The 26,251-nt window shown below is 39.1% G+C and overlaps 3 protein-coding genes across 5 annotated transcripts; all 3 read left to right on the forward strand.

Moving 5' to 3' along the window:
• The first annotated feature begins 2,371 nt into the window (after positions 1–2,371).
• Positions 2,372–3,083, forward strand: LOC115692956 (uncharacterized). Its single transcript, XM_030619937.2, has one exon. It carries the CDS (start codon positions 2,485–2,487, stop codon positions 2,926–2,928), a length of 444 nt encoding a protein of 147 aa, XP_030475797.2. The 5' UTR covers positions 2,372–2,484; the 3' UTR covers positions 2,929–3,083.
• Positions 3,084–9,182: 6,099 nt separating this feature from the next.
• Positions 9,183–15,121, forward strand: LOC115692960 (uncharacterized protein At1g10890). 3 transcript variants are annotated; one of them, XM_056317054.1, is made up of 5 exons: positions 9,183–9,285; positions 10,084–10,301; positions 11,292–11,510; positions 13,937–14,156; positions 14,734–15,121. In XM_056317054.1, exons 2-5 carry the CDS (start codon positions 10,165–10,167, stop codon positions 14,998–15,000), a joined length of 843 nt encoding a protein of 280 aa, XP_056173029.1. In that variant the 5' UTR covers positions 9,183–9,285; positions 10,084–10,164; the 3' UTR covers positions 15,001–15,121. The 3 variants fall into 3 exon arrangements, with proteins under 3 accessions (XP_056173029.1, XP_030475799.1, XP_056173030.1); XM_030619939.2 differs by having other exon boundaries at positions 9,216–9,375; XM_056317055.1 differs by having other exon boundaries at positions 9,263–9,281.
• Positions 15,122–21,017: 5,896 nt separating this feature from the next.
• Positions 21,018–24,574, forward strand: LOC115692962 (PAP-specific phosphatase HAL2-like). Its single transcript, XM_030619942.2, has 3 exons — positions 21,018–21,663; positions 23,203–23,890; positions 24,219–24,574. Exons 1-3 carry the CDS (start codon positions 21,225–21,227, stop codon positions 24,520–24,522), a joined length of 1,431 nt encoding a protein of 476 aa, XP_030475802.2. The 5' UTR covers positions 21,018–21,224; the 3' UTR covers positions 24,523–24,574.
• The last annotated feature ends 1,677 nt before the right edge of the window (positions 24,575–26,251 follow it).

The raw sequence follows: 26,251 nt of genomic DNA on the forward strand, positions 1-26,251 counted from the left end.
AAGCTCGACTTTCAACTTCCATCAATTCACGGCCGTGGCTCTAGCCATTCATTGCCTCCCTCTCTCACTCTCGGTCACCTCCATTTGCATGAAACTTGGTGGGACCAGTTCCATGGATTCACCCGGGAATCAGACTGGATCGGTGATCCGATTTTTGGGTGGATTTATGGAACCAACGGGCGGTTCCTAGTTTCAATTTCTCTGAACCGGTCCTTAGTGGGCTGTTCCTGATTTCAATTTCTCATAACCGGTTCTTAGTGGGCGGTTCCCGGTTGCATGTTGGGAATCGTCCGCTCGGACCATGCTCACTCTTAATCAAAACTACTAGCAAAAAAAGTGATTCTCACAATAAATAATTTCAATTTTGTTGCACATTATGAGTGTAAAATCGTCGTCGATCATTTTTAGAAATATATTTTCCAAATAATTCATTTTCCTCGAAATAAACAAAGCCTAAGTGATGACATATTTGTATTGTTTACAAAGGGGGATATTGTCCAAAATGTCCTAAACATATTATCTTTGCCAATTCAATCATAAACATTTTAATAGTCAATTAAGTCCTAAACATTTTTACGTTTTGCTAATTGAGTTCATCCGATCAATTTTAGTCAGAATTTGCTGACGTGAATGACAATCATCTTATGTGGCATGACCAGCATTGACATAAATAATTTTTAATAATATTTTAATATTTTTTCCAACTTTTTTATTAATCTTTTTTTTCTTTTATTTTCTTCTCCTTCTTTACTTTTTTCTTCTTTTTTTTCCTTTTCCCTGCTTTTCTTTTTTTATATTATTTTTTATTTTTCCCTTTTTCCCTTATTAAGAAAAAAGTAAAGAAGGAAAAGAGAAAAGAACAAGGAAAAGGAAAAATAAAAAAATTCGAAAAAACTTTAAAATATTATTAAAATTTATTCACATAAACGCCAACCGTGCCACGTAAGATGGCTGGCATCCACATTAGCGATTTCCGATCAAAATTGATCAAATGGACTCAATCAGCAAAATATGAAAATGTTTAGGACTTAATTGGCACAATTAAAGGTTTATGACTGGATTGGCATAAGTGTGATAAGTTTAGAAATTTTTGGACAATTTTTCCTATTACAAAGTATAACATGTTACGGCATGTTACCATCCTAGAGAATTAGTTCCCGTGGGATCATAAAGCTTCCCATAATTCTTTTATCCATCGTCTAGTTGCTAAAATCAGACATGTATGCGAAATTTCCCCAAACAATCTTTTTACTTTCGAGTCTCTAGAGTGAACCCCACCATATTGCATTTAGTAACCTGAATCAATTTACTTCCGATGATATATATGTTTGGATATTTCCTTTCGACCCACTTCCGATGGAAAATTTTCTCGAGAATTTCCTACGTATTAGCATTATAAATATCAGTAATCGGAGATAAGTTTCGATACATAGATGAAAACTCATGGAATGATTTGCACAATACATAATGGACCAGTTGTAGGACCAATAACAGGAAAAATGGTGAACAAGCAACCCAAATTTTATCCAAAACTCATCCCCATCTAGCTAATCACATTGAACTTCCTTCGAAATTTTAGAACAAAAATAAAATTCCCATTTCCACGTATTTCTTTCGGCATGTCAGCTATCGGACAAGTTCAAACGATCCGATAATTTTTTGACCTAACGGGAGACACGAAAGAGAAGGACGACCCCTTGTTTAAACGATGGGATCTCTTCCAACGGTCCGATGCCTAACGCTCTTTTCAATTTTCGAGGATTAATAAACGAATTGATTCCAATCTTACAGCCCATGTTAAGAGTATTGTTTCCACACCATTTATTTGTCGAAGCGCCATGTCGGAGGCTCGGCATCCGACTAATTCCCATCGGATATGGCAGTCCTCTCGTCCCGTACGTATTGAGAGATTAGGGGAAATAGAGTAGTTTGTGATCCTAAGTTAGTTGATGCACATATTTGGAGATTTGAATTCATGCCTCAAGCGAGAAAAGACGAACACGTTGAGCAATCCTTTACAAGGCGCATTTATCGTTCACGAGTGAGGGTTTGTTTACTTGTGGTTTGATTAGAATTCAACTCGTAAAGGGAATTCATTTACAAGATAAAAATTAGCGTAACGAAATATGCAAGTTGCATGTAATTTCACAGATTGCATGCAAATCGTCCTAGATTAAGGCGACCCGTTCATGCCAAGAGCCCGGATTTGATCGATTTATGAGATAAAAGTTTCGGGTAATCGGGTCTCTATGCTCGCGACATCCGGTGGATTAAAGACAAAAGAGATAATGAAAAATGTACATTCAAAGTCACTATCGAGTGGCTTCTATTATTCCACAAAAAGCCAAACCACCACCCACCCTTTTAATACGATTCCACCATCCACCCAACTTTTTCTTCTTGCATCCACATTACACACACCACCCTTTCTTAGATCTGCAAATTCCTCCCCTCACTAGTCACTCACAAGGGCAGACCACAGCCATGGATGCCCTCTTCGCCCAATTCACCTTCCTCTCCGACCAATCCCTCCACGACAAGAGCTTCGACCCGGCCACGATCGAGGACCTCATGAGGCTCTTCGAGCTCGAGGCCTACAATTCGTGGGCGGCCGCGGAGCTCAGTCACCTAGCCGAGGCCGAGGCAGCCGAGGCCGAGCTGGACCGGGCCGAGGCCTACCTCGGCTCGGTCATGGAGGACGCGATGGAGGAGTTCCGGCGGTTCGAGGAGGAGATGGACCGGATGGCGAAGGAGGAGATGGAGGGCTTGGTGGAGACGGCAGAGAAGGCCAGGAGGATGGGGAGCTTGATGGAGAAGGCTGCGACCGTGGCATCGAAGAAGTACATCGAGGCTGCGGTCAACTCGGCCACTGCTTCCATGAAGAATGCTTGGAAGGGGCTTTCATCTCACAAGGTTCATCCTTCTTGAGAAAAAGAGAGCGAGTGAGAGATTGATCTTGTTGTGCTGTGTCTGTGGTGGTGGATGATTCAATTGTCCATGGTGGGTCTACCGCTTCTTGTGTCAATTGTACTTTTGCTAGGCCTTAAGGCCAATTTGAAATAATGTATGATCAATTGCTGGTATCTTCAAGTGAATTTGCACCTTCACCATGTTCAAGAAAATAGGGTATCTTTGCGAAAGATTTGCCAAAGCTTTTTGGAAAGTTCATTTTGGAGAATAAACTGTCGTGGGGGGCACTTCTACGGATCTTTAAGTATCCGATCCTTGGAATCGATAACCGTCGGATCACGAAAGAACAAACCAATGAAAGCTTTACTCACCTAACTTTCGGCACTGCAGATTTTCAAAACACGTATCATTAAATCCAAAAAATCATAATACTCCACAGCATGACGCAGCTATAATATAGCCATCATAGATAGAAGCGTGCGAGGAAAAAGAATCACCTTTGCTTTCTTCTTTCAACTCAAATTATTCGTTCCAATGACAAAAGAGGTGATCATTGAGCGTGCTCAGGCCGAGTTGGGTTCGCAAGTTGGGGCTAATGTGTTGTCCGAGCCCACCGATCACGTACAATTTTATGTAGTGGAATCGGGCCGGGCGAGACCAAAGATGGGCGGCAGGTGGAGCATTCTTATGTGAGGACATTGCCCAAGTCCACCCATTTACCCCTCAAGCTTGGGAAGGTTGAGCGAGCCGCCTGCATACCAATCGCCCATAAATAGAACACTATCCAACCGCGACCATTTCACAACTTGCGATATTGTGATCGACATAAGAACATGAGAAAGGCAAAGCAATAGTTACTTTTGGTTCTAAAAGAATCAAACGAGATTTGACAAAATAAAAGTTCATGCGTGATTATGCGCAGTTGTGATACCGTTTTCATTATAATCATGGTGAAAGGAGATGTTTTGAAATTTTAATACAAACTGAAACTCATGATGGCAACGATCACCAATTTAGTAGGTTGACATTCGTTTATTCTTCCATTCGATAACAATTACCAAATGAAAATTGGAGATATATTTGAACCTGCAAACTATTTTAGAACCCAAAATGGTTACTTTCCTAGGAACGATTTTCCTTAACCAGATTTCTACGCATTTTTCCTATCCAAAGGGTTTTCCTTATAGAAGAGGTGAGACTAAATCGTTTATGGTCGATCTCTCTTATCTTTCATACGCAGTATAAACTCTATATAGACTTCAAACCTTAGACCAATAAGTGTCTATCACGTCTAAAAAGTTAGAATAGCAAAAAAAAAAGAAAAACGCGCATACACATACAAAAACTGGCTAGGGTTGCATTTCGTGGTCGTGCCTAGGTAAGGTCGTGACCCTTGCCGGTCGCAACTGCACGAAAGGTACTTTCTCTCGACCCAACATAGTGACAAAAGCAGAGATCTAGCTCATATGGATCTTGAAATCAAGTTTGCATTACCTAACATTAGATTGAAATTTATTAAAGTGTAGAATGTTTAAGAGATTGTACTATGTTTTCGATGAAAATCGCATTGAACGTCGAGCAGCCATGGAAGCGTGGGCGGAGAGGAGAGGCACAGCCCCAACTCGCGCCCGCGGTCCATCACTAGCCACGGATGTATGTAACGACGTGAGTCATGGACCGGTGCGATAGGTTCATGAGGACGAGGGGACATCATTGAAGATGGCATGTTTTGGAGACTCGTGGTGTGACAACGTTAAAGGCATCAGAGATGGCGATGCTTTGAACTTTTGGGTTTGAGGAACAAATGGATAATTAGTGAGATGTAGACAGGATGGAAACATCGTCGCTCGAGCATGGGGAGGGTTCAGCCACGCTCGTTGGCGACTGAGCCGCATGTAGGATGCCGATGCAATGTCGGCTAAGATAATAAGAAAACATACAGTTCAAGAATCCAATTGAGAAAAGTTTAGGGATAATATGGAATAATTTGTCAAAGCTTACTTAAGGACCAGTTTGAAAAACAAAACACTTAGTTGAAGGATCCAAACGAGAAAAGTTCAAGGATGATATGAGACGATTTTCAAAAGTTCAGATGACATTTGTTTTTTTATGAATAAGTTGTAGAGAGTAACACTGCACGAAAAATATGATTACAAAGTGGGGCGAATGATATTGCTGACTATTGTGGACATTATAATATAGTCTCCACATTCAGTCACAAAATATCTAGCTTGTGGATTTATCACGTCCGACGTTACATCAACCCCAACAAAACAAGGTATGGATCGCCCTGTCACCGTGACCTTTACCAAAACATCAACTAGATAAGAGTAATGCAGGTTGGCTCAAATAAGCAGATCTGACCTTATGAAATGAAATAATTTGAGGGGAAGGTCTTATCCAGCTAAGCTATCAATTAATGGCAGTTATCTATTAACAATTGATCATAAAATTTCAATCTGTTGCTTCTTATGTAAAACTTCTCCTTTCTTAATATAATTTTTAGGTAATTGGGTGAGGATAGTTGTCATCATTCACACACCAAACAAACTATGCACTTCTATTTTTTGCACCCAATTAGTTTTATCAAACTCTAGTAGAAAAATTGCTGATTAAAATAAAAATAGAACGGGATAATGACAATAGAAGTCCTAAATTTGTGCCGAACCAACACTTGAATCCTAAACTTTTTCGGGTTCGACATTTGAATCCTTCCATTAGCTATATCAATTTCAAGCGGACGAGAAATCTATGCGGCATTTTTTTAATGAATTTTTCTTTGTTTTCGTGAACATTTAGAAAAACATAGAAAGACAAAAGAGAGAGGGGTCTTGAGAGAGGGACTGTGCTCAAGGAACGCTGCCGTGGCCGACCTCTTTGCGTTGAGGAGGTCCAACAACCTCTCATCCAGGTCGGGGCGGGAATGGCCGGCCCTCACCAGGTCACTAACGAACGCATCCCTCGGTAGATCTATGTGAGGGCATGCGCCCACGATTGAGCGGCGGTGATACCACCCCTCACTACCACAGAGAGAGTATCAGCAAGCCCTCTCGAGGGGCTGCCGACCCCCGCTTCGTGGTGGCAACTAGCAAGGGGTGGTCCCATCACCATTGGAGCGAGAGCGATTGCACTTGTCACAGTCTCAGATAGAGGTTGCCGCCCTCCCCAGTGTGTGAGGGGTAGTCATGGCCACGGTTCGGAACCGGCCGGTTCAGAACCGTGGCCATGTATGAACCGGAACCGCCCCTGGCGGTTCCGGTTCCGGTTATCTTTTTATTTTTTTATTTTTTTTTTTGCCCGTTGCCAAGGCAGCCTGCAAAGGTTGCCCCGGCAACGAGCTGCAGCAGGGCCTGCAGACGTGCATGCCCTGCTACAGGTTTTTGTTTTTTTTTTAAATTTATTTATTTAAATTTTTTAATTTTTTTTTTTGGAACCGGGCTCGTAGGTCACGGGCCGGTTCCAGTTCCGAACCGCGGGCCCGGTCAACGGGCCGGGGCCCGGGTTTGACCGGGCCGAAACCAACCCGTGGCCATGACTAGTGAGGGGCCTGTGTACCCCAACACTTGCGATTATCTTTAGCTTGTAAGCCTTTTTTGTCTTTTTTTTTTTTTTAACTTTCAATCCTTTTTTGAATTTAAATCTTTTCTAAATTTTTCAACTTTTTTTACGTGGCACTATTTAAACAAGGGTTAATACCACCAAAAACTCCAAATTGATACACTTGTGATAATTTTACCTAAAATTAATTTTTTGACCACAAAAAACCCAAAACTAATACACCTGTGACAATTTTACCCCAAACTAATATTTTGACCACTAAAAACCCCAAATTGATATATTTGTGACAAATTTACCCTTCGTCAGTTTCCATTAAATTAGATTTATACTACAAAAAATCACAAATTAGTATACCTGTGACAAATAGAGGGTAAAACATAAAACCGGTACATCAATCAACTACCATGTGTCATTTAACAAAGTAATTCGACAGTAAAATTTAACGAAAACAAACTGAGGGTAAATTTGTCACAAGTGTACCAGTTTGGAGTTTTTGGTGATCAAAAATTAGTTTGGGGTTTTTGGTGATCAAAAATTAGTTTGGGGTAAAATTATCACAGGTGTACTAGTTTGAGGTTTTTCATGGTATTAACACCCTTTAAACAACGTCATTTCATGTTTGAGTAGCCTCCATCATCGTGTTGATAGCCCCGTGAGATAAAAAAAAAAATTCGTGTGGGATCTTCCATTCACAAAAATTTGACGAACTTAAAGAAAGTCCTAAAATGCATAAGTGCACAAGTTTTAGGATTTAAATACATGAAAAAAGAAGCTAGAACTAAAGGCTATGTTTGGTGACTAGGATAAGGCCGACTAAAAGAGGAATACAACGCGGATGAAAAAATCTATGTGAGAATGAGATAAAGGTGGATAGGATTCCTTATTTTCATGATATAAAAGCTATTTTCTCAAAAACCCTACCCTCATTTCTCCTCCATACCTCTAATTCACCACACCAGCGCAGTCATGTCAAAGGTTCGCGAAAGCGGCGAGAGAGTTCAAGGGCAAAGGTGAATGATCATGTTTTCTCTCTCATGCTAGATCCGGTATTCTTTGGCTGGTTTATGTTGTTGATGTCGCTGTAGCCAGTTTACCTTTCTTGTTGTAGTCGATTTTATGGTTTGGAATGCTGCAATGAACTCTTTTGCCTTTTAAGGTTTAGATTGTACAACTTAGGTTGTATTGGGAGTTCCTTCTCTTTGGATTGAGAGAGGTGACAAAGATTCGGCAATAATCATGAATTGATTGCTAGAAATTATTTGTGCATTTTCGGGTTTTTTAGCAGTGAATCAAGAAAGATTTTTACCATTTCCGTTGTGCATTTTCTAGTTCTTTAGTAGTGAATTGTGAGAAAAGGTTGGCAATACTTTTCATTTATGCATTTTCGGCGAAAAGAATGAATTAATTTAGTGTGAATTTGTGAGATTCTTCCCATTTCAATTCTAGGCTCGCATTATTATATTTTCAATTAGCTCTGTTGATTTGAAAAGGATATATAGTGGGGCTTTGAATGATTTTGCCATTATCTAAACCTAGCAGTCTATATTTGCCTAATGTTTTTGTTTTTTGTTTTTTTTTATCTCATAGATATGGATCATGATAAAAACAAAGAAATTCTTAACATTCTGATGTTATAGGAGATGAAACTACATGAAATTCATGATTATGGTGTACCCTGCTACTGAAAGGCACTACCATAAGCATATATTGAAGGATAAACCAAGCTCGTATAACCACTAGGGGTTGCCCTAGTGGCCACGGGAGGTGGGGAGTTCGATTGCCCACCTTTTCAAGGGGTTGAGGATGGGGACGTTTAGTTTCAGGTGTGAAGTTCGACTCCAACACTTTGCAAAGAAGTAGAGTAAAAGTCTGAAAGTAAGATGTGAATTAAAATATGACAGATAAAAAAAAAAATCCCATTAACAACACTGACTTAAATTGTGTGGAACAACTTAGGATGTATAGACGTACATTGGCTCTATTATGTGAGTTGAAAAGCATAATGATTTTTTAGCTTTGGTTAATGGTGCCCGTAAATATTAGGCCTGTTGTGTAGTCCCTTTATTGTTTTATGACATTGAACAACATCGAACAATGTTCTTTTCTACAAAGTTGCGAATTACATAGATGCGCACTCTTTTATTAATTGAATGCTGACATATTATAACATTGTTACATTGTAAAAGGTGATTTTGTGTTAGTGTTTTTGTCTCAAGAAAGAGGGAGTATGTCTAGTGCATATGCAAACTCTATGTCACAAGCAAGAGCTATTTCTTCAGTTTAATTGCTTTAATGGTGGTTTAGATGTCTTAGAGAATGAAAGAGATGATGGGGCTAAAGAAATGTTGTTACCCTGCAACTTCCAGTAGAGACCCAATTGATTAGCTTTTTGACTTAACGATTAATATGCAAATTCGAAAATTAGTCCAATTTTCGAAGGTCTGTTTTTTGTGCTTATCCTTATAGGATTTGGGAGGTACTGATGCTAAGAACGATGTCTTTTCATGGACAGGATATAAGGACATATTCATCATTTACACTGATTTGCAGTTTCTAAAACAAAAAATCCGAATTTATTACCCCAAACATGTCGGAACAATGCGATAAAATCCCTAAATTTCATATCTCGATCCTAATCAAAATCGAGACGGCCCGGTTCAAAAACCGATGGATTAACCCGGTTCAGTTAGTGGACCGGTCCGATCAAAGGATTTCACAGCCCCCTTCCGGGGGTCAGCCTGTGACCTCCCAAAAAAGCCCCCAAACTCTCTCTCTCTCTCTTCCCCTCCCGGCATTGCATGCTCCGACTCTGTGTAGGTGAATCCGTTTTCCCTCTGTAGCTCTTCTCTCTCTGGGATTCTCCATGAGAAGATCGCCGTTGCTCGATCTTTCTTGTTGTCCTGACTGGTAAATCGCTAGGTCGAATTCGGCTTCTGGGTTGGTGCTGTCTCTTGCAATCGCGGACAATGACCTCGATGGCCGTGTTGTACGATGATCGTGTTTTGCCGTGCTGTGTCGTTTAACTTTGATTTTGTTGTTTTTAGATTGATCTTGGGTTGTGTGAATTGTGTTGATTGGTTGTCCAATTTGCTAAAAGTCTCCCCCTTTTGGAGTGCCGGGGAGGTGCACGAATTGTCTTTCATGGTGCTGGTTTTGGGATTTGGGTAGGGTAGGTTTTGAGGTGGGATACTGATCAGATGCCGATTAGAACTGTTTGAGCTTTTATGGGTGTTTTCCGTGAACCAAAAGATATTTGGAGGAGAGTGATTGTGTTTGTTTTTATTTTCTTCCTCAGTTGTTTGCTACATGGTTTTGTATGGTGGGAGCCAAATTAGCTCCTTCCATGCCCTGATACGTGCGCAAGATGATGTTCTAGCATGGATTTACGAGTGCCATTAAACACTTTCGGATGGTTTCTTGTCACCCGCTAGTTAAAATTGGAAAGGTTTTGGAGTCACCTGCACTTTTGTTGTTGCTGATGACAAATAGGCTGGAACCTGTATATTAGTCTTGTGGATTCACATCTCGGTGAAGCAAACTATTCACCTACTGAATTGAACTGTGTTGACATTTATAGTCTTTGATAAGTAAATTTCAAGTGCTTTGACATTGCAGGAGAGAGCTGTTTCTTTATTGAGCTTTAATAAAGGAAATTGCATATTGGGCTGATTTATTGTGAAGCTAAGATTGCTGGAGATGCCTCGCGATATATCGAGGTCTCGTTCACCTTCATATAGACGAAGGCGTTCACCTTCTCCTTTGGGGCATAGGTATAGCCGCAGGAGTCGAAGAGACAGAAGCCGCTCTCCCTATTCATCTTATTCTTATAGCAGGTGATCCCGTTTATATCTTTGGCGTAATTTATTTTTAACAGTTGTAAGAAAGAAAGCGGCTTTCGTGTAACTCTTGCTGAAATGAAATGCAAAGACGTCGATTTGGCCTGCGCGAGGCGCATCCTTCCTCTATGGATGTTGCTGCTTCACCCATATTTCTGCTGAATGTGGTTTATCTCCGAATCTGAAGGATACTTGGTACTACAGGATGTTAAAGTAGATGTTATATGAGTATTGTTTTATTATCAGAAGTAAGCTGAGGCATTGCAGTGTGATAAATTTGATGCGAATCATCAGGTAACAGTCCTTACATGACTCGATGTTCTAGTGAAAACGTGAAAAAGGTTTGATATGAAGATGCAGTTCTTAGAAATTTTTGGCATGTAACTCACTACATGGTTGAGTTTATGCCACTTGATTATGCAATTTGGTGGGCATAGTTTTTGAGCAGATGCAAACTTGATATTCAAGTTTTGCTTGATTATTAAATTTTGGCTGCTGGGGTTTAAGTTGCAACTTCTCTCTGTATGGGCTTCGAAACTCTACCCGGTCTGTACCTACTTCCCGATGACCAAGCTGATGCTTTAAAGAGTACAAAAGAATTTGGTGAATATTCATGATCTGGCTAATGGGTATTTGGTTTTGGGAGCTTCTACACAGAAAATCAAAAGGAAGCTTAGATAGACATCAGGGCTTCGATAGACAGTGTAATGAAAACAAGATGAGGCATAGCATTACTCATGATATTAAGGAAATTCAATTTGTTCCTATCTTGTGGGAGGTCAGCAGGTTATGAATGCTGGTCAGTGTGCTTTTGTTGCTCGATTCTGACTTTAGCTTCATGTGATAAAAGATGGAGCTTCTTAACAGTATTTGAGGTAACTGTAAACGTTTCCTGCTTATTGTCTCTTGGTGCTGACTTGATATGCATGAGAATATGTAATGTGTTATCTTGTAATACCTGCTGAATATTTCTATTGCAATATACAGACGGAAAAGCCGTTCTATATCTCCAAGGCGACGCAAGAGTCGTTCTCCAACAGTGAGGCGTCGCAAAAGCCGCTCCCCTACCCCAAAGCGCTATAGAAGGCAAAAGAGTAGAAGTTCCTCATTGGTTCCTACTCATAGTTCTTCTAGTCCAAGCCTTGGGTCTGTGGAGCGCAAAAGTGCCAATGAGAAATTGAGAAAGGAAGAAGAAGAGAGGAAAAGGTAGGTCTGAGTCAAATTATGTTCTCTACCTGTGTTCTAATTCTGATTTTTTTTCCTTCCGTTTCTTTCTTTTCTTTTTGCTGGGTTTTTTTCCCTTACGATCATTTTCAATTGAAGGGTTTGTTTTTTAGAATATGCTTTTTCTTGGGTTAGCTTTATATATCATTTCCTAATCATGCAGTAATGGAAGAATGGCTTGGACTTGTTATTTTCTATTTCTTACTTATATGAGCTGTGTTTAGAACGAATGTTTTTCGATTTATTGGGAATTTGTTATGGTCATCTCTCATCGATGGATCTGTTTTACTTTAACTTTTACCAATGGAATTGTTTGAGGATTTAAATTTATGGAAATTTGTCTGTGAAGAACAAGAAGCACAACAACTAGAGTTATTTGCATCTGTACATTGCTAAGAAAGTATCTTGAGTTTCACTTTTCATTGGAATGCTGTTGACTGCCAGCTCATCCAATATTGAGTAATTTTACATAATTTAAGAGTTGATAATATATTCTTGAGTTGGCGTTGATCATGCCTTGGTTCATTGTCACTTGTCAGCATTCAAATTTGAGAGACGTCGAGAAAGTGCATTCTAAAGTATTATTATTGCGACAAGACATTCTTTATGGGGACAAAACATCATGTACATTAAAGAATAACCAAACTTTTCTCTCTCCTTAATTAGATATTTAGCGGTACTATGACCAAGCCTTAGGGCATGACTTCTTGCATAAGAAAGGAGTGGAAAGCATGATCAACACATTGACTATGAGCTGGTGACAATTATGAGTTTATTTTCAGGGATTCTATAATTGATCTCCGAAGCATTATATGCTTGATATGCATTGTGGACACTTTATCTTGCAATATGGATTTTTGAGATAAATGTTAATTCACAACAATATACGCTTGATATGCTCAACACTCTCTCTTGAGCAATTATGTCTATTTCTCCTGTTTGTTCCTTGATTAATGTTTGATGTATACACATCCAAGTTACATGTTTTCTTGTACAAGTGTCAGCATACAATGTTAAGATCTATGGTATATACATTGTGGATGCATTTTCTGACAGCTTAAGCTGGTGAGGAAAAAGGGTCAATTCACATGTAATGCACATGGCACTAATGCTTGCTTTAGTGAAGCTCTTTGTTGTGGAGTTCATATTCTTAGGGTAAATGGGGAGATTTCAAAGGGCATTAACAGCAATTGCGATCTGAAAATAGAAAATGATGTTCATGCACTAGGTTTACACAATTTACTATCATCGAATCATTTAGTCCTATAAAGACAGTAGGGGTTTGTTAATCAGAAAAGGGTAGTTAATAAGGCCCAGCTGCTTGATTGTTAAATTGCAGTCAGGATCTCGAGTATTTTTGTCCTTGTCACTCTATCCCATCATGTTTCCTTGACTTATTGTCTGTTTAACTTGACATAAATTGTGTGCATATGATTGTTAAAGAAAGTTTCGTTCAGTTATTCTACTTTGTGGTGGTCGTCCTATCATTTGGGCAGCAGTCTGCTATATGATCTGTTTAGCATGTGATTAACTATTGAGTTGATGATTTGACAAGATCTTGATTTGGATCTCTTACTGTTTTCATACTGACTTAATGAAATGACTTGTTGATTATCGTTACATTTATCTGTTTAAAGCAATTTAGCTTTCATAGCATAGTTCTCCATTGCTGTACCTATCGAGCATTGGATGCTCAATGGGAGCCAAAAACAAATAGCAAAAGCGTAGACTGAGAATGGAGTACATGAACATTCGTCACATATGCTTTGCTTCATCAGGATTGTTTTCTTGGTCAGTCATAAGATGGTTTCTAATTCAGTCATCTTGCCTGTCATGTTTCTGCTGTGTTGTAATGGAACTTAGGATTTTCCCTAACGGTTCTTTTCACCATGGAGTTGCAAATATCTTGCCATCTATATTTTGGTGCCTTTGGTGGCAAAGCAGAAAAATGTGTCGATGTAGGACTCCGCAGATCTTTCCTCTAAAATGTATTTTAGTGCAGGTTCCGAAGAATTTCACTGAGTAAGATTAAAACTGCAGCATGTTACTTGACATTCTTCTCCACAGGCTTTTCTGGAGGAAGATACTGCTATTAAGTCAAGTACTTAGTATTTGATGGGTGCTTCGTTTATCTACTGTTCCAGTTTTGAATCTCATTTGTTTGGATCTGGAATCAATTAGAGGTATGCTTTAAAACATAAGTACGTGTTGTTGTGCCTTTGCCGTCATAAAGGTTAGCTTGCAATTCTATTGCAGATTGTAAATAGTTGAGTTAATAAAATGAGGAAAGAAGTGTGGAATGTTGGAAAGCCAATTTGGTTATATTTTCCTCGTTTGAGCTTTTCAGCACATCATTCTGCTCTTGGTGGGTGGTCATATTTCCTGGTTGACTTTTCTTTTCTTTATAGGCGTCAGCGTGAGGCAGAATTGAAAATAATCGAAGAGGAAACTGCTAAGAGGGTAGAGGAAGCTATCCAGAAGAAAGTGGAAGAGAGCTTGAACTCTGCTGAGATCCAACTAGAGGTACAAAGAAGGTTGGAGGAAGGCCGGAGAAGGCTTCATGATGAAGTTACAGCACAGCTTGAGAAAGAAAAGGAAATTACCCTTGTTCAGGCCAGACAAAAGGAGGTAGAGTTCACTGCACTTGTCTTTTGTATTTCACCGAGCCTGTCTCTAGGATCATTTAAGGATGAATTACTGCCATCACTTAGTCGAAATGTACCAATAACTTGCACTGTCTAACAGAAGTGTATCATGACTCATCAGATTTGTATTCATTTATACAAGCTTTGTTGTTCTTGCAGTTATGTCCACTCTTATGTTTTTCAGAAGCTTCTTCCTTTGATAGACGACATTTTCAAGATATGCTAACATGATCTCCTGAAACCTCATCAGATTTGTATTCATTTATACAAGCTTTGTTGTTCTTGCTGTTATGTCCACTCTTATGTTTTTCAGAAGCTTCTTCCTTTGATAGACTACATTTTCAAGATATGCTAACATGATCTCCTGAAATCTCTCTGCTGGATTTTGAGCTAAAACTGTAGTTATTGCATAAATAGCAAAGGAACTGTGGCCGGAAGGATAATTCGGAAATCCAAGCTGTTCCGCTTCATTTCCTTTGGAGGGCCTAGTCTGAGAGTAACTGTGTTGATCTTATTATCCTATTGCTTTTCTTGGAGCTTAAACAATCTCCCGGTTGCAGGAGCAAGCGCGAAGGGAGAAAGAGGAACTAGAAAGGATGCTGGAGGAGAACAGGAGAAGAGTAGAAGAATCTCAGAGAAAGGAAGCTTTAGAGCAGCAGAGGAGGGAAGAGGAACGGTATTGGGAGCTGGAGGAGCTCCAGAGGAAGAAAGAGGAGGCTCTGCGGAGGAAGAAACAGGAAGAGGACGAGCAACGGTTAAATCAGATGAAAGTGTTGGGCAAGAACAAATTGCGGCCCAAGTTGTCATTCGCTCTTGGCTCAAAATGAAATTGTTGATGGTAGTTTTTGTTCCATATGTGCACTTGGCTTTTTTTTTCTCATCTTTGCGTCTGGATTATGGGGAAATACATGGATAGATACAATTGTAGTGGTATCAGTTCTTCTCTGATGACCAGCTTGTATGATTCTTTTTCCCCTTTATATTATGGAAGTATGGTCTTTTGGTAGTTGCAGTTGCTGATTACCCAGCAAATGAATGAATCATGAGATTTTGCTTCTTGTTCATCTGCCTTCATCTTTCAGTCGTTTGATGAATGGGCAACTTTAAGGATGTTAGGGCAGGGCAATAGGCAAAATTGGGGAATTTCGATCCGGCATTGAAATCGGTTATCGAAATCCCAGACTGATTATCTGAGAATGGAAAAATCTCAATGTCCGATAGCAATATGAGATCGGTCGGTTACGTGTTAATAAGTTGTCATTATCAACTTAGATTCGACTATACCGATGCAGGCCGATTGGTAAGTTGACGATGTACATTTGGACTTTTATCAATAGCTATAGAGATGTTACCGAGTTTTTTCAATTGAATGCTATTGCAGCGGCGATACGCATAAAAAGGATTTTTTTTATTTTATAAGAACACTATAAAGAGTTCGTCGTGTTGAACTCGCTCTTTTTAAGAAGGGAAATGCTACTGAGGCGATTTGAATAGGACCAAAATATCGTGTTCTAACATCTACATCTGTTGTACATGTTGAAAGTGAAATGATAATTCATTAACGATTTGTGCAGTATTGCTTCCTTTCTTTATGATGATGAGCTCCATCTGAATTAAGGAATTTAGGGTTTATGAAATATTTTCGAGCCTTATTAATCAGGTAAGACACGAGTCGGAATTTCGTGAAAAAACCAAACACGAGTTGTTCGTCGTTGTAGCCAGAGAGATCTGAAGATTTGTGCATCTATACTGCTCATGTCCGTTCTTTAATTACCAAGCCAATTCCAAGAGATTAACAATGGGGTGCAATGAAAGTAGTAGTTGTCATCCCATCATTTTTCTCTTTTAGGACAGCGAATACTCGTGATGATAGTTTTCTAAAAAGTCAATGTAAAATTCATTTTTCTTCCTATGTGTTACACTTAAGTCAAACCCCTTTATCAAGCACCCTTTTTAACTTGAAGTTGCTTCAAATTCAGATCACAACTTTTCTTTACATTTGGTTTTGACCATGGTAGATTTAATTCTGCATAAGCGTGGCAGCTTTCACTGAAAATTGACTGACCATGTGTGAACTATCCAGTCAATTCAAGCTAAATGTAGACATGTTTCTCATCATGATAGCATGATCCAGAATAGGACTTCTCCACCCAAATTGTCAAGAAAATCAGCATGCTGAAAGGACAGCGCGGTCATTAAGAGCCTCCGGTTAGCTACTGATTTTTCATGCACCAAGCATTTTCTCACACTAGCTTTGGGACAATTTAGGGTTCATGAATCTGAATGCAGAACTGTCTTAGAAGACAGTTTCTAAAGAAACCGCTTTCGAGGCATGAACGACTTAGCGCTCAAGAGACGGACATAGGAAAAGTTTTGGTGCACAACACAAAATACATCGATTGATCTCCGACCCACATCATCAGCTACGAAAGTGATCTCATCCGCGGATCATCCGTCCAAGCATCGATTCGCATCTTATCCGATAGGAAAGTGAAAATACATTTCATTAGTTGGTTTACTGATTCAAAGAGTGCCATCATGTCAGATAAAACTAGAAATCATTAAGGTTGGACTCGTCTGTGTATATGTTCACACACTGGCAAAAAGCTTCCACTTATGCATGACTTTTGAAGTTTTTTATGGCTTAATCCTCAGTGGGAATACATATGAAGTGTAGAGAAATTCCAGGTTAAGAAGGAACTCTTCCTTGCGAATCTGTGGGCAGACCAAAGCGGCAGATCAGTAGTTGCACAGCAATCATGCGCAGTGAAGATTGTTATCTGAAGGAGTACAGCTTCAAGCTTTCATATGAGCGATTGATTCAAGCACAGACAATTTAGTAGCACAAATAGGCAAAACTTGTACCGTGTACCATGAATTACTTGCTCTCAGGAGTGCATTTTCATCTGTTTCCATAAATTAGGACACAAACATAGTGGCTCGGCAAGGAGGCCTGTGGGAAACCTGCAAGACCCGTGAACTCATTAAACTTAGCCTCTTGACATGTCCAGGTGACCCGACAAAGAGCAATTAACGCGCACAACTGGTGAGATTTGAACGGGCGACCTTCAATGTCCGAGCTCAAAATCCTCTGGCGTTGTCCAACCTAGAGGGTTGAGTGCACTAATTTTATTACCTGCAATTTCATTTTTTTTTTTGGAGGGATTAATCTCTGATGGCTAATTTATAAGCCCACACCTCATTTGTACTATAATAGAAAAAGTAAAATTCAATGCATAAGTAATATACTTTGTTGGGATAATTATTCAATTAGTTCTAAACATATCATACGGTTGCCGATTTAGTCGGGAAAATTATCTAAAAAGTGCTAAACCTATGGTGCTTTGGCCAATTCACTCCTAAACCTTTCAATTTTGCTAATTGAGACATAAATCTTGTCACGTTTGCTAATTGAGTCCATCCGATCAATTTTAGTCGGAAATCGCTAACGGGGACGTTGGTAGCGCTACATAGGACAGTAGGCGCTAACGTAGATAAATTTTTTTATTTCTTTTCTTTTCTTTCTTTCTTTTCCTTTTCTTTTCTACCAAATCCTGCAAGGGCCGGCTGACCCTCAACAATCACAGGCGAGGGCTAGTGACCCTTACCGGGCTTGAAAGGCAAAAAAAAAAAAGAAAAAGAAAGAAAGAAAAAAAAATTAAAAAATTCCGAAATTTTAAAAAATTATAAAAATTGTTCACGTCAGCGCCAGTCGTGCCACATAGAATAGCTGGCATCTACGTCAGTGTTTTCCGGCTAAAATTGGCTAGATAGACTCAGTTGGCAAAACATGAAAATATTGAGAGCTTAATTGACAAAATTGAAAGGTTTAGGACTAAATTAGCAAAAGTATCATAAGTTTAAGACTTTAATTCAGTCCTAAAACTTTTTATTTTGTCAATTTAGTCCTCAAATATTACACGAAATTTCAATATAATCTTTTCAATCAATTGCTGACGTGGTGTCCAATTATCACCGGCAGTTGAAATAGAATTAATTCCGACCAACGGGGTTAACAAGAAGTCCAAACTGGCGGCTGCCCCATGATTATTAATTGGCCACTTGGTGGCATAAAGAGTCGGCAGTAAAGGAGGATTCCTATGCAACTTTCCAGAAATAGTGGATCCCTGCATCACGGTCACATAAGACTGCGGTCAGCTCAAATACATTTTGGTAATTTTCTTGAAGTACTCTCTTTAATAAGAAACATAATTTCACCTCTATCAGAATATCATGTGGTTCGACTATAATCTAAAGATGATGAATGTTGTGGTTATAGAGGATTTTCAAGTAGAAATTTCCTAATTTCGATGCGAGAGGCCTACCGCAAGTATTATTAGCCTCGAAATAGAACAACCCATTCGTTACTCTGGCATATATAGAATACAATTTAATCGGGGTGACGAGATGAACGAATCATGAAGAAAGAATTTCGTTATACCAAAGTTCTTTGACTATAGTTACGAGAAAGCAAAAAGATTTGGCAGGAAATTAGGCCGTGAGCGACCGGATCAATTACAGCGAACAATCTCGTGGGCTCAGTTTTCGTGGAACTCCAATTGATTCTTCTCCTTCGACCGAAATCATTGCCTAGATATGGTTAATACATTGTAGGTTAATACCATAATGACTGAATTAAGCTGTCCATATAGATGCCAAGCACATAAGCACCATCACTCACTCAGCTCATGCAATTTTATTCGACTTATATATCTTGGCAAAAATTGTCCAAAAAATCCTAAACTTATTTTATGACGACCAACCCAGTCCTATTTAATTTGACCAATTTAATCCAAAACATTGTTTGACAATTTGTCAATGTAGTCATTTGGCTAGAAAATTGCTAACGTGAACGTTAGCCATCCTACATAGCGTTCACGTCGGCAACGACGACGATTTTGTAAAAAAATTAAAAAAAATTTCTGATTTTTTTTTCCTTTTTTCTCCGTTTGCCATCACCGAGGCCCCAGACTGACGAAGGAAAATAAGAAAAAAAAAAAGAAAAAGGAAAATGAAAAGGAAAAAAAATAGAAAATGCCAATAGTATCATGTAAGACAGCTGTCATTCACATTAGATATTTTTAGCTAAGTTTTGCTGGAAGGACTACACTGACAAAATCGTCAAGAGGTCAAAAACTAAATTGGCTTAATTGATAAGTTTAAGAAAGAATTGATTGTCATATAATAAATTTAAGTTGTTTCGGGACAATTATTCCTATCATCTCGTGACGAGACCCGTAACAAAAGAGTACTTACAACTTACCAACGTGGGAAAACAGAATATAAGGATGTGTTCGTTTGCGAAAAAATATTTTTTCGGAAAATATTTTCCGCGTTTTCTGGTGTTCGGGGGCGGAAAATGTAGGAAAACATTTTCCAAACGTGGGAAAAGTAAAATTATTTCTCTCCTGTCCAAAATATTTTCAAAAGAATATTTTTGCCAAACAAACTAAGTGATCTCTCTCCTGTCGTATCTTACTTAAGTCACACATCATTATTGAATGATGATGCGCTTGACTCTTAATTACATCTATCCACTCCAACTCCCCGAATGGTCTGTATGAACATGACCCCCCGGCCAAGTCATTCCCTGTTCAAGTCCAATCATTCGAGTTGAGTGATTCGTTCCTCCCTAAACAGACAGACAGAGCCCTTCGCGCTGCGTGCCAAACGTCATAGCCAAGAACTTTATTCACTTGGGTGCAAATCTCACCTGAATTTGAAGAGGTGGATGATTGATTCTCTCTATTCGCAAGACCACGTATGGATGATCTCGTGGTGATGCAACTAGAGCACAGCAGCCGTGGGGGGTTGGGAGATGATAACGATCGTTTAGTGGTGGGCAAGATCATAATTGAGAATCCTCACATAATTTCATAAAATAACGTTCCCACTTGTTTATATGTTTATAGTGTTTCCAATCATGCATACACATGTGCTCTAGTGTCAATACGACGTAAGGGGCAATTATAACCATAAGGGAGGAAAATAATTCTTTGGCCCTTCTTTTGCTTATTCTCTGACTCGAGATATGATGAGTACCATTCCATGAGTAAACTTCAAATGTCATCTGGGGCTCCATGTTGCTTATGACTGAGGGAAAGCGTTACATTAATATACGTTTCGCTAAAAAATTAAATTGATTATTTTTCGAGAAAGAGAACTGTTGATTTTCGAAAACTCTCGAAAACTTCCTTTTTTTTTTATTGATCTAATAGGCGAAGTAGTCGCTGCACGAAAATACCTCATCGATTGTGCTTGTATGTAGTAAGGAAAAAAAATCCCAATAGAAGGAAGACAAGATTAAATGCTAGATGGAAAGCGTATTTTTAATGAATCCGATGAGTACAGTGGACTTGATGAAGTAATGCAAATCTAAACTTCATTTTTGATGCATAGAGTCGATGTGAGCCTCGAGCATGATAAACATTAGATCATGCGGATCTCAAACGGAGCTCTCATGATTCAAGGATTGTGATAAATTGGGTACTCACCCAGCCAAGAAAAAAAACAAAGAAAAGAACGCGTTGGCAACAATTATTCAAAACTCCATTGAACCTTTGGCACCATTGTGCAATGAGTCCTCGAATTTCAAGGCTCTGTAATTTCTCGCTTTTGCTGCAAAATAGCCTCCGAACTTTGAAAAGTTACATATCATCCCCTTTGAATTTTGATTTTTTGCTGTAATAACCTGTTTTTCTAATCTTCCATACTGACTGAAAGTGGACCAAGTCAGTTTTCTTTGTGCAAAATAAACTAATGTGTCGTGGTGCCAAAAAGGTGGGGATTCGGAGCAACTATTTGTAATTAATTGGAGCTTTCTCTTTGTCCATCCGTTTGATCGAGGATTTGATATGAGGGGAAAAGAAGATTCACAGCATCTCTCTCCTTTGAGGTTTGTCTTCTTGTTCTCTATATATTCGTCCCTCCATTCGTCACTTCACCCGCACGAACTACATCGTACAAAGACCACTCTGTAATCTACGCACAGAGAGAGAGAGAGAGAGTTCTGTTGGGTCTTGTTCTTTTTGGGTGGTGGTGGTGGATTTAAATGCCTTTCAGTTGCCCAAGAATTGGTGGAAACCTCCCACAAGTTGTGCTGCGACAGAGGAGATGTGTTGAGTCCACGTCCAACCATGTAGCCAGATTCATCTCCTCCTTCTCTCAAAGCCACGACCCACGATTCTACTCACCCAAGAACAGGTCACATGTGCTTAAGATTGCTTCTCCATCCAATTTCAGCACGAGCCCATCACACCCTTTGATGGAGGACCCCGAAAGGTTGAGTCTTGCCTCTTTAGATGGCGAAGCAGGGGGGGAGAGGTACTCCAGAGAGCTGGATGTTGCTGTGAGGGCCGTGCAGATAGCGTGTTGGATTTGCCAGAAAGTGCAAGACACTCTAGTCTTTAAGACCAACGACAACAACAGTAGTGGCAGCAATGATAAGCAAGTTCACTCCAAGGATGATAATTCTCCGGTCACTATTGCTGGTAAAAGAAAAGCCAACTACTACTGTTTACTTTTTGTTGGATTATATAGTTCTTGGATTGGGCAAGTTGGGTGTTCGTCGTGAATCCTGTTTGTTTGGTTTTTTTTGAGTGATTTTATGGGTTGGTTCCAAGTTTGGTTTATGCCATAAATTAAGGGGCTTTCTGGATTAATTTCTGGGACATAACTTTACTCTTTGTGGTACTTGAATTGTACATTCTCATTTGCAAATAATTTTTACTGTTGAGTAATCTGAGATGGGTACATCTTCCATGACATATTAAATGTTAGCGATAAGAAATGACTGGACAAGAGACCTTTGGTTCCTGACTGTGAAGAGAAATTGGTGGAATGTTTAGTCCTCGAAGCTGCAATTATCTTTAAGTGAAGTCTTTGTTAAAGAAGGGAACCTTTTCCTGTTGGTGCAATTGCAGTAGAATGTATTTGGCTTACTGATGGAGCTTTCTAAAAACCTGTCAAATCTGAGTCTGGAATACAGTTCCCATTCTAGACGAGGCAAACAATGGATTCAATTGTTAAACCCAGCTTAATAGCCTAAGGAAACTGAAATGCCAGTTTATAAATTTTGAGAACCTATTTACTAGCATGCAAGTGAGTCCCTACTTCGGAGGAGGTTCAGTTGTAGTTGTATTTTGAGATTTTATGAGTGCATCTACTGTTTGTTCGAGCAAGGGCTTTATCTCGAGAACCTGGTTCCCAAAAACTTCTCTGCAGGGGGGTCGACTTCTCTGTGGCATCAATAGTAGTTTTCACGTTAATCTGCACTATCGATGCAGCAAGGCAGATTACAGATTTTTATTTTCTCTGAAGCGGGTTAAATTTGCTTTCTGATTTACTTATGTTGTGAAATAACTGCCGGGTTTTCCTTTCTTTTCCCTTGCAATTGCAACTTCAGAATTTTCCCTCCTTGAGTTTAAGTGGTTGAAAGTGCATTATTTTTCAGTTATATATACCAAATGATATACATGTTTAAACCTCTCTCTTTGAAACATAGATTTTTTTTCCCCAAAGACTGTATCTCCAATCTATCATGTATTAATACAATCTGTCTTTTTTCTGCAAAAAAAATGAAAACCTTAAAGCCTAATGAAGTAGAACCTTAGGTTATTTGACTCATCAGCAAATTTAAGCGTTTTGTTCCTTTTCTATGTCCATTTACTTGAAATAAATCTTCAGTATCATGTGTGCTGTTTATAATTTTCCCTATCATACTTCTTTATTTATATAACCAATCTGCTGGTTCTTTGATTATAACTTTCTGTCACTAGATTTAGTCATGAGATTCTTTCCACATGTACCAGTCACATCGTGCTACTTTTGGTGTATAATCTTTATTTATGCTCTATTAGAAGCAAGTGCTTCCCGATTGCTCAGATCCTAGAGAGGCATTTTTTGATGGCCTCAACCAATGTGTACTATTTAACATGTTCAATTACTTCTTCATGTTCATGCTTTATATGATGCAGTTGCATTCTTAACTTAGTAGTTTGGCTAATTCTCTTGATCTTGCATCTAAACAGACTGGAGTGTGCAAGCTACAATAAGTTGGTTGTTATCTGAGTCTTTTGGAATTAGCAATGTCTCGATTGTCGCCGAAGAGGATGTACATGCTCTCTCCAAGGCTGATGGAGCAGGCTTGTTGAAAGCAGTTGTGGAAACAGTCAATGATGCCCTATCTGAGGCACCCCGATTTGGGCTTATGTGTCCTCGAGAGAACCTCAGCCCTAAGGAAGTTCTTGAGGCTATTGGCCGTTGCAACTCCACTGGCAGGCTAAATCGAAAGTTTTGGGCGCTAGACCCTGTTGATGGTACACTGGGGTTTGTGCGTGGTGATCAGTATGCTGTTGCTCTTTCACTGATAGAAGATGGGAAAGTGATCCTTGGAGTTCTTGGCTGCCCCAATTACCCAATGAAGAAGGAGTGGCTAAGCTATCACCATCGCTACCATAGGATTATCACCAAATTGACCCCACCGGCATCAGAATCTTGGGACCGGGGTTGCATACTTTATGCCAGGGAAGGCAGTGGCGAGGCCTGGATGCAGCCATTGCTCCATAAGAATAAGAGGTTAGAGTGGCCAAACGCTGCAGTGCCCGTTCGTGTTTCTTCCATTGATAATCCAGCATTAGCAACTTTCTGCGAACCAGTTGAGAAGGCAAATTCAAGTCATTCCTTCACAGCTGGACTAGCTCATTGCGTCGGGCTTAGGTGCGTATTTGTCTCTTCCCCCCTGTGGTCACCGCTTTCCACTCGAGCATTAGCGAATGATTCATACAGGATGTGTAACTTATAATAATGTGATATAACATATATTCCCTAAATGCTGCAAAACAAAAAAATCATTGAGATTATGACAAACTGCAGACCCTATGATTTAAGGCATACCAAAAACTCATAAGAAATCCCATCCTGGTCATGGGAAAAACAGATGTTCCCCAAGTGCCACGAATACGGGTGTCCAACTAAGACATTTGTGAGAAATTAGAACACACTGGCAAGGGAGCTTACATGCTTGACAATACCTCTGTTTCTGCAGAAAGCAGCCATTACGTGTGTACAGCATGGTCAAATATGCAGCCATAGCTCGTGGAGATGCTGAGATCTTCATGAAGTTCGCAAGGGCAGGTTACAAGGAGAAAATATGGGACCACGCTGCCGGTGTCGTTATAGTACAAGAGGCTGGTGGCGTCGTGACGGACGCAAGGGGACGTCCCCTTGATTTTTCAAAGGGTATTTATTTGGAAGGTCTGGATCGAGGTATAATCGCCTGTTCCGGAGCCAAACTGCATGAAAGGATCATTAAGGCTGTAGATGCTAGTTGGAACTCCTCTTGTCTGTAAAACAAACAGTATGCATATATGGCAATAAGTACAGCTTAATGTTATTCTTGAATCTCCGAAGTGCTGAAGTGAATTCATTCTGTTTTCCCGACCGGGTTTCGAACTTAGGAAAGGATCGGTCTAATTACTGAACGGTATTATCAACGTAACACGAGTAACTCAAGATTTCACATTGCGGGTACTGCGCTTCGGTAACATCACATTGATCGTTTTTGCTTAATTTCCTGTGGAAGCTCATGAAATCTGATCTCTGTCCTTGAACTTGAAGCGCTAACCTTTCAACCGTTGAAGCAGACTCAGCCATTGATTCTATGGGTGTGTGTGTGTGTGTATGGGGCATATAGAAAGCTACTAAGCACTTACAAAAATTTGGAAATAAAATCACAGAATATATAAAATACCTTTACTTAGTTCTTCACATGGTCAGTTTCTTTTTAGTAAATTTTAATATATCAACAGTTTATGACTTTTTACAATTAGTAGTTTTTCCAGTAAAAATGAAACAAATCTATACATAAATTATAAACCATAGCAAGTTTTTAGATCGTAAAGTAAGTACCCCCGGTTTGCTTTAGTTCAAGTAAAAACGAAAAGTGAAATGTATGTATTTTGTGAAAATTTTAAGTTTTTCTGATTTTAAAAAATCAAAGTACTTTTAATTAAATGAATTGTAAAAACTAAAAATCAATCCAAAATCCGTGATTTCAAACTCAATTTAAATCATAAATAAACCTTGAATAGATAAGAAACTATAGAGTTTCTGGTCAATCAATCACAATTAGGGGTGATTCATGACAAGGTGGATTTGTTCTTGGCCTATTCTCGACGTGGAAATGGAAACTACCCTTGTGACCTTCCGATTTCAAAAGCTCATAATCGGGACTAGAACTGTCAATACTTGAATCTAAGCCGGTCGGTTCTAGAACTGTTGATACTTGATTCTATTGATTCCAATCCAATTCCTAGTTCTACCCGAAAATTGCATCAATTTTTATTCCAAGTAAAAATCAAATTCTTGTAAAAGTCACACCATTAATATTTGTTAATCAAGTGTTCATTTTGAAAATCATGGTTCAATTAATTTATGGATGCAAAAGTAATTTTTTTTTCTTGAAAGAGCTTCAAAACCAATTTAGAACGGTTCAACCATTGAGAACCGGGAATCGGGTTGATTTTGGCAACTGGTGTCCTTAGAAGTGGTGTCCTTAGAAGCGGAGTTGACTGGTCGGTTCAGGCTGTTCGAACTTGTTCCTGATTACAATGGACCCCCGTGCTCACTCATAGTCACAATTAATCAGGTTCACTCTTACAAACCAAACAAAAAAATATGGAGATGCTTATTTATAAGCACAAATGGTCCCGGAAATTTTAATTTGTTCAGTGTGATCCCTAAACTTTAACTCGGTATGCAATGCCGTCTCTAAACTTTAAATTTATTCAATATAATCCATAAACTTTTGATACATGTACAATCTAGTCCTTGGATTATATGCAAATGTTTAATATTGTCCTTGAACTTAAATAAATGGAAGGCATTGAACATTTTCATATAGTCAAGAGACTAACTTGAACATGTGCCAAAAGTCTGGAGATCACATCGAACAAATTAAAAGTTCGGGATCATATTACATATTAATTTCAAGTTCGTCGACTATTTGTGTCATTATTCATATATATATATATATTATATAGGGACGAATTACAGAATATATGAAAAATATTTTTTTAG

The sequence above is a fragment of the Syzygium oleosum genome, unplaced genomic scaffold, assembly GCF_021117445.2.
Source record: "Syzygium oleosum isolate NSW1041296 unplaced genomic scaffold, Sole_v2.1 Sole_v2.13, whole genome shotgun sequence".
Lineage (NCBI taxonomy): Eukaryota > Viridiplantae > Streptophyta > Magnoliopsida > Myrtales > Myrtaceae > Syzygium > Syzygium oleosum.

What these genes read in the sequence shown, in the direction of transcription:
- LOC115692962 (XM_030619942.2), top strand. Translation starts at nt 21,225, where the DNA reads ATGCCTTTCAGTTGCCCAAGAATTGGTGGAAACCTCCCACAAGTTGTG. An exon ending in TTCTCCGGTCACTATTGCTG is followed by an intron (nt 21,664 to 23,202) that starts GTAAAAGAAAAG and finishes GCATCTAAACAG; the next exon opens with ACTGGAGTGTGCAAGCTACA. An exon ending in GCTCATTGCGTCGGGCTTAG is followed by an intron (nt 23,891 to 24,218) that starts GTGCGTATTTGT and finishes CTGTTTCTGCAG; the next exon opens with AAAGCAGCCATTACGTGTGT.
- LOC115692956 (XM_030619937.2), top strand. Translation starts at nt 2,485, where the DNA reads ATGGATGCCCTCTTCGCCCAATTCACCTTCCTCTCCGACCAATCCCTC.
- LOC115692960 (XM_056317054.1), top strand. Translation starts at nt 10,165, where the DNA reads ATGCCTCGCGATATATCGAGGTCTCGTTCACCTTCATATAGACGAAGG. An exon ending in TCATCTTATTCTTATAGCAG is followed by an intron (nt 10,302 to 11,291) that starts GTGATCCCGTTT and finishes TGCAATATACAG; the next exon opens with ACGGAAAAGCCGTTCTATAT. An exon ending in TTCAGGCCAGACAAAAGGAG is followed by an intron (nt 14,157 to 14,733) that starts GTAGAGTTCACT and finishes TCCCGGTTGCAG; the next exon opens with GAGCAAGCGCGAAGGGAGAA.